General features: G+C 40.7%; 1 protein-coding gene across 4 annotated transcripts in view; it reads right to left on the bottom strand.

Moving 5' to 3' along the window:
• Window positions 1-8,018, bottom strand: part of COL14A1 (collagen type XIV alpha 1 chain) — a 207,315-nt gene that overhangs the window by 106,374 nt on the left and 92,923 nt on the right. For all 4 annotated transcript variants that reach the window (XM_081816457.1, XM_081816455.1, XM_081816456.1 and 1 more), the window contains 2 exons: window positions 5,265-5,387; window positions 2,785-2,934 (listed from right to left, as the gene is read on the bottom strand). In XM_081816457.1, the coding sequence (XP_081672583.1) occupies window positions 2,785-2,934; window positions 5,265-5,387 (273 nt within the window). The remainder of the gene's footprint in view (window positions 1-2,784; window positions 2,935-5,264; window positions 5,388-8,018) is intronic.

The following is an 8,018-nucleotide window of genomic DNA, read 5'->3' as shown; positions in this document are numbered from 1 at the left end:
AAGAATTAGAATTCCCATAGCCAGTGGTGGGAAATCCATCAACTCAATAAATTAGTGCACAAAAGATAACTATTTTATTACTGGAAAGAGCAGTTGCAAAACATTATGGATGATATGGTCTGTTTGATACTTGTAAACAAAAAAGGAAATATCTGTTCACAGGGAAAAGACCAGATGTAATGGAGGGTGAAATTCTGAGTGATTTTTAATCTTCCCTCTTTATTTATTTGTGTTTTCTTAAATATTCCACAATTAATATATAATACTTTTATAAAAAAATTAAATACAATATGCACTTATCGACCACTGAAGGATGGCCTTGGCTTCAATAAAAGGGACAAGAAAATTGACACAAGGGAAGTCTTACTCAAACAAGAGCAGTTTCATAAGGACTGGCCTTCAAAGACGTGATTGAAGGAGGTGAACACGTTTTTGAAAATGTAAAAATGAAAGATTTAACACATTAAAAATTATAAAAAACAAATACACAGATTCCTATTCATCGCAGAACTAAGTCCCAAACTGTAGATGTACCTGAGAATGGTAATAACTGAAAAATCTGCCTCTGATAAAGCTCAATGATATACAAAATGATATACAAAAATGATTCACAGAAAGGTTATCTGGGGGAAGCAATAAAAATAGTGTTTCTCCAATACAAGAAAGGAGTAAGTATCTGGTGTTTATCACTTAGACTCAAGCAGAAAAAGTAGAAAATTAGTATTTACTTTCTCTAATGACCTCTGACTTTTGTCCACATCATTTTCTCTTGTTTTTCCCTCTGTTTTCGCTACCTTATATCACAAAAATAGTTTAAAATTATTTTTCAAGATGGTAAAAATAATCTTGCCTAATCAAAATTTACATCTTCACATTGTTCCTTTCTGTTAAATTAGAGAGAAGACCTCTTTTCCCAATGCCGAATAAATCAGCCCTCTTGTTCCATAAAAAAAAAAAAAAAAAGGAAATCATTGATGATTTATGTCACCACACTAAATTTAACAAACTCCTTAAATTAATTTATTTGCATTGTATGGGCTTTTACTCTGCTTGGGAGAAAGAGAGAAAACAAATAAAAAGCCCATCTAATTTTTACTTTAAGGACAGAATATAAAACAATTCAATACTCTCTTTTAAGACATATTTGGAATACCCAACGTATTTATTGAAGGAGAGAAGAGGAATGGGACAGAAGAAGAAGAGAAGCAGAGAAAAGAGGATAGAAAGAGACAAGACAGAGCATGGAGAAGAGAGGCCAATAAAAAAATCACAGCGACAGAAAAAGTGGCCCTGAGAGAAAGAGTGATCTAGAGAGGAAAATGAAGATAAACCAGTGAAGGGAAGAGAGGGGGAGGGAAAATGTGCAGGAGAGTCTAGGGTGCTCCTAAGGCAGGACAGTGGGATTGCTATAATAGAACAACAGGAAAATCCCTTGGAGGTTACCCTGGTGCCCAGAATGGTATCACGGCACCAGCCAAGTACGAGATCAGAACCACAGGCCAACATCTTCCTAGATCTGTTGAAGACAGACTATTTCTTTTGAGATTAAATTGATTTGTAATCCAGCCTTTAAGGTCTTAAAATAATCCATACAAAAAGATTCAGGAAGCCTCCTCTAGTGAAAAGCCTGGCCCTATCTAACATGTAGGTGGCCAAATATAAGTGGCTTGGGGTCTGGTTTAATATGTGCCCCATTCTTGCAACATTCTATTCATCAGATAAATTATTTGATGAGGGATGACAGTGACTTATGGGCTAAGGGTATAAAGCACAATTATTACAATAATAATAATGGCTATTCACTAGTGCTTGCCATAGGGCAGACATTTTATGCATTATTTCTGCAAGCCTCACAATTAGCCTATTATCTTCATTTTAGAGTTGAGAAAACTGGAGCTCAGAGAAGTTAAGTCATTTGCTCAAGATAACAGCCAATAAGTGGCAGATTTAAGACTTCTACTTTTGACTATCCTTCTCAGGTGTGGGGCTCGCACAGCTGAGAGCACTCAGCATGATTTTAATTAGCATACAGCCACACCATGTTTATTTTCATTATTTATGTATTATCTTTAATGTGTATTAGGATAATTACGTGGGTTTTGAAAAGTATTTAAGTTATAAAAACTGTAAGTCGATTTAAAGAAATATATTAAACAGATGGTGTGGAAGGATAACAAACATGAGGAATATGGAACATACGTGCTGGAGTTTGGAAAACATTCTTATACCATGGCTGTCTGGAAGTGGTATATGCCAATGAGAAGTCCCAGATGGTGTGCAGACAGCATGAAAACCCTTAAAAGGTACAGAAGAAAGTCCTTTTTGTATCTTTTATGGGTGGCAAGTGTGTGTGTGTGTGTCTGTGTGTGTGTGTGTTCACATAAGGGGGGAGGGGCAAAGACTTTGAGAAAAGGCAAACCTCCCCCACCCCCAACCCCCTCCGGCCCAACTTTGACTGGCATTGGCCATGTCAGGCTACAGGCTGGTTGGAAAATTTCACCTAATGTGAAAAATGCCAACAAAGACTTTCCAGAAGGAAATCCTATCCGCCACCGTCAAGTATATTTGAATGCCAGGTTCTGATGTTCAGCCTGCCAACCAGGACGCTGAACTACACAGCCCTGAGTGAGGAGCGCACTTTTCTTTCCATGAAACACCATCCAGAAAGGGCAACGCTGAGGAAAATGAAAACCAACCGCCAAGTTGAAGCAGGAGTTGGGTTACAGTGAAAACAAAGCAGCAAAACCACATGCAGGGGCTGAGGCAACGGGACATCAGTCTTACATGTTTTCACCACGCCCGTCAGAGCGTCGCTGAAGCCTGAGGCCTGGGAGGCAAATATTTTCACATTGTAGTCCATTCCGCTGAGGAGGTTTGTGATAAGAATGGTGTTAATGTCAGCTCCCACAAAAGTTTCCAGGGTCGGGCCAGCAACTAAGGGAGAAAGAGTGATTTCGGTTACACCAGAATATGGAAAAATGGGAACACTCCTGACGGGAATTGTACTGGTTTGACTGTGTTTCAGTTGCCCAGGATTACGTAGAAGACAAACAGCAGAGCTGGGTTTTGAACCTAGCCCCATCTGGCTCTGAGACGGACATACCTGATTACCAGGCTAGGGCTCTTTTTAGGGATCTAGTCCTTTCCCTCAAATACAGTTCTTTCCCTAGTGCTTATTCAGAGAAGCTGGTCCACCTCACAATCCGCCATCTGCCACATTGTAAGGCTGTCACAGTGGAGCGACTACATCGCCACAGGCTTTGTAGGCTTTGGGGCACTTGCCAAACTAAAGAAGTCATTCTCAATTGTCCCTTCTCAGACACCCAGCCTTGTCCCAGCAGGCCTGCAAGAGACAGGAGGAGCAGATTTTACGTTGGACACTGTGCTGTACCTTGCCACATGGGGGTCCAGCATAAATGTTACCACTACCAGTCCTATCCCCTCCTCTGAGCATTTTTAAGAACAGACAGATGACACTATTATCCCAAGGCCCTTGACCAGTTGGCTTCTTCGGTGTCTTTACATTTTCACCTCTTTTTCAGCCCAGGGGAGTCTTTGATTTAGCATTAAAAACATTCCTACACAAACTTATATTCCTCCTGCGTTTTCCCATCTGTGCTCATACTTTAAGAGTTCTGAGTTACTAACAAGGTCCTAAAATACTCCTTACTTTACTTCAGAACCCCCTCCCAACAACGTATTTATATATTTCTATATGTGCATGTTATCTCAGTAGTGATTTTCTCATGCACGAAAATCTTAACTCAAACGACCACATACAATTCTCCCACTTAACTTAGAGCAAGATTTCTCAACCTCAGGGCTATGCACATTTTGGGCTGGATAATTCTTAATTCTGGGATGGCAGGGGGCAGGGGGAGGTACTGTGACTCGTACGATGCTTAACAGTACCTGTCAGATGCCCATAGCAACCCCTCATCCTCCCAAGTTGTAGCAATCAAAAATCTCTCTGTTGGGCTGCAAAATTGCATCAATTGACAATCACCGGACTAAAACAAAGCTGTTTTCCCTCAGAACATCTGATAAATATTTACAAAATGGTCCAAAGAACGAATCTAGCAAGGCTGTTTTATGAATTAACACATGCTTCAGGCCTAAAGAAAAGCAACCACAAAATTGGTGATGGATCGCAAAGAGTCAGTCTTGAGCAAGCCAGTGCATCCATGGTATATTCTTGCTATTTTATTTTCAGTTCTTAGAGATGTCTGGAGAAATTGGAGGTGGGGGTATTTTACTTGTATGGACCTGGATAATAGGACACAATAGAAAAAGGTGAAAAGTGTTCCAGAGGCAAGAGCAACATCTCAGATGACACACTGAGCCTCATGTGCTCTTTGAAGGCAGAAAGAGGATTTTAATGGTTGAAAGAATACTCTAAATTTTCTTGCCGAATCAGTAAACATAATTAGAGAACCCCTTTCTTATGAATAATCAGAGTTGAAGGCCCAAGTCCAGAAAACGGACAAGACCCCTCTAATATCTACTTTTAGTTTCCTGTTTAAGCTTCACAGAAGTGCTTAATGTCAGGAGTTCATAGTGTAACAAGCGCCTCATCTCTCCAGACATCTGGACCAAGGCCATGATTGCCCCTGTTGGCGCCATTCTCCTGCTTTCAGGATGGAAAGATGTGGCAGGGAAGGAGAGTGAGAGATCTCCTCATCCAGGTGGCTAAGAGGCTGATGGAAAAGCATTTTACAACCACAACCTTAGGGCTTTGATGAAATTTATACAGTTTCCAAATTTTATACAGTTTCCAATACAGTTTCCAAAATGAAGAGACTAAGAAGTTGGTAAGCCAACTTTTTCCTACTAATCCAAGAAGAGATAGAAGAGGAATTAGAAATTAGAGATTCTGAATGTTTAGGGCTTATATATCCACTGAGCCATAGAAGCTTCCTACTCCTACCAAGTCAAGATGTCCTTCGGCTGGTTCCTTGTCTGGGGTGCACCTAGGTTAGGTGCATAACAAGTATGTATTCTGCTCAAAAACATGCCCACTCATTTTTTTAGGTGGAGTCATAACTTCATTGTTCTGATAACAGAAGCCTAACCATACATACAAGGAAAACTAACCATACAAGGAAAAAAAATTTTTTTCAAAAAAGTTAAGACCCTTCCCACTTCTCGAAACTAAAGATAAAAGCAAAGATAGATAGAAAATCAAAACAAAAATAACTTACCTTGAAAACCATTTCAGATCCCTAATTATGGTAACAATATTTTTTTTACAAAGCATTACTTACCACTAACAGGTTTGTAGACAATCCTATAGCCCTTTACGGGGGAAGGTGGGGGATCCCATGTAATGCGCAACCTGTTATACCATTCTTCTGAGACTCGTAAGTTTTGGGGACCAGAGGGCGGCACTGAGCAGAGAAAAGCAAAACCAGTGGTTTAGTGTAGTTTCCATCTTTACAAACAACACTGTTAACAAAATCTAAGCTAGCTTCCCATAATGTTAAAAATATTTACAAGTAAAAATGTATTAAAACACACAGTGAGATTTTGAGAGTCTATGGTTGTTCTAAAAATTAAATATATAGAAAATTAATTCTCGTGGTGAAACACTTTCATGTGAAGATCAGTAGTTCATTCAAGGTCATTCTCATTCTTTTGTCTTCAGTTTATTTTGAGTAAAACTGAATCGAATAGTGTTTATGAAACATTTCTGTCTATACACCACTGTGTTCCACTATCAAAGTATGTTTGTACAGCAATATCCAGGGTGCTCGCACCATGGTAATGATGGTAACTCCAGGAGGGAAGATTCTGGTGATTTTTTTTTGCTTTCATCTTCATATTGCCTATATTGTTCGAAACTATATATTATTGTTTACCAATTTTTTATTAAAACATTAAGCCATTTATATGGAGAACCTTTGTAAACCATTGTGCGTATTGACAGATACTACTGTCATCATTTTTGTTACTGTTGATGGAACATAGCTGTGTTGACTATTGCTTACAATAGGAAGATCATCTACTAACACCTTGAAATAATTCTACTGTATAGATAATTGTTGTATGTGGTGGTATTTCTGCAATAAGATTTAAGTCTTTACGAACCATGAGAGACGATGGACTCTGAGAAACAAACTGAGGGTCCTAGAGGGGAGGGGGGTGGGGGGATGGGTTAGCCTGGTGGTGGGTATTGAGGAGGGCACGTTCTGCATGGAGCACTGGGTGTTATACACAAACAATGAATCATGGAACACTACATCTAAAACTAATGATGTAGGGGATTAACATAAGAATAAACAAAACAAAACAAAACAAAAGATTTAAGTCTTTAAATGGTTTTTATTTGTGCGAGTGCATATATTTGCTCATCATGAAAGCCTTTTACAGATTATGCTAATTTTTAACATACGACAGTTCAAAGTAGATCTCTGAGCCCAGGTCAGCAGCAGTTAGATGGAGCCCCATTGCCTTCCCATTGCGTCCCTTCCTTCCCTTTCCCTCCCTCCCTACAGCGGCAGGGTTTACAGTAACTTTATTGAATCTTTGAATGTTAAAAATAATCTAAAACTGACTCAGAACAACAGAATTCACTGTGCTTATTTTAATCCAGCAGCTACAGAATTTTCATGGCTTGTATACTTACTTGAAAAAGTCACACTTAAGCGCCCAAGTACAGAATTCAGGCCTTGCCGCCATTCTGCACCCAGTCATACATAACTGGTTGGTAACTGTGGTGGATTAAAGATGGGTGCAGGATTTTTACCCTCCTCCCACTGAGTGGTGGAGGCTATGGCCCTCCCTTTGAATTTGGGTGGGTTCTATGAATACCTCATCCAACAGACTACAGCAGAAGTGACTCTGTACCAGGGCCAAACATAGCCCTTAACTATCATGACAGTTCCCACTTTCCACCTCTTGGAACTCTTGCTCTTAGAGTCCTGAGTCATCACGTATGAACTATGACTCTCCTGCTGGAAACAGTACATGGAGAGGCTCGGAGACCACATGGAAAGAGAGAGGCTAAGCTGAGTCCAGCCTTCCAAGTGTCCCCACCAACATGCCAGCCAGACATGTGGGTAAAGTTGTGTTGGATGCTCTAGACCAACTCAGCCCACCAGGTGACCTTAATCCATACCACGTGGAGGAGAATTTCCAGCAAGCCTGGCCTAATTTCCTGACCTATAAAATCATGCACTAGAATAAAATGGTTCCTATTTGAAGCCACTGGGTTCTGAGGTAGTTCATGCAAGTACAGACAACCACACAGCAATGAAGACAGCTAAGACTTTGTAGTGCCTTTAACCAATGGTGTGCTCCTTGGTGTATGCTCCTTGCTTGACTGCCATGGCCAAGTCACCCAAAACAAACACTGAGTGATGCCCCCTCTGAGCCACCCAGCACCGTAGGAGCTTTGCATGAAAAGGCAAACAATATGGATGAGGTTCTGGCCTCTCATGCTGCTGCTCTCCAAGGGAGGGAGACAGACAATAGACAAATACATGAGTAAACAAGAAAATATCAGGTAGTCATTAGTGCCATAACATGATAAAACAACAACAACAAAACAACAACCAAAGAACAGGAGAGTGGGAGCTACTTTGCATGGAGTGGTCAGAAAAGCCTGAGGAGGTGACTGAGCTGGAACCAAAATGGCAAGAAAAAGCCCCAAATGCAGACATCTGGGGAAGGATATTCTGTATGGGAGGAATAGTACATCGGTCCTAAGGCAGCAACAAGCTTAAAATGTCCAGTGAAGAGCAGGAAAGGAGGTATGGCTGGGACGCTTGTTAGGAGGTGAGATTAAGGAAATTGGTGGGGTCCAGGTGTTAGAGCACCCTGTAGGGCCACGGGAAGGATGTCGGATTTTATCCTGAGTACAACGGGAGGCCATTGGGAGACTTGACACAGAGTTCTGACATGAGATGATTGGTATTTTGAGAAGCTTCTCGGGCTGCCGGGAGGAGAGTGAAGGATCAAAGAGTGGAAGCGCTCATTTTAGTGATAGAGAGTAAGGCGTGGATCAGGGAGGAGCCGTC

The sequence above is a fragment of the Leptonychotes weddellii genome, chromosome 4 (genome assembly GCF_054177405.1).
Source record: "Leptonychotes weddellii isolate Sample4059 chromosome 4, ASM5417740v2, whole genome shotgun sequence".
NCBI lineage: Eukaryota > Metazoa > Chordata > Mammalia > Carnivora > Phocidae > Leptonychotes > Leptonychotes weddellii.
The sequence above is the reverse complement of the archived record's forward strand: the minus strand, read 5'-3'. Positions and strand labels throughout refer to the sequence as shown.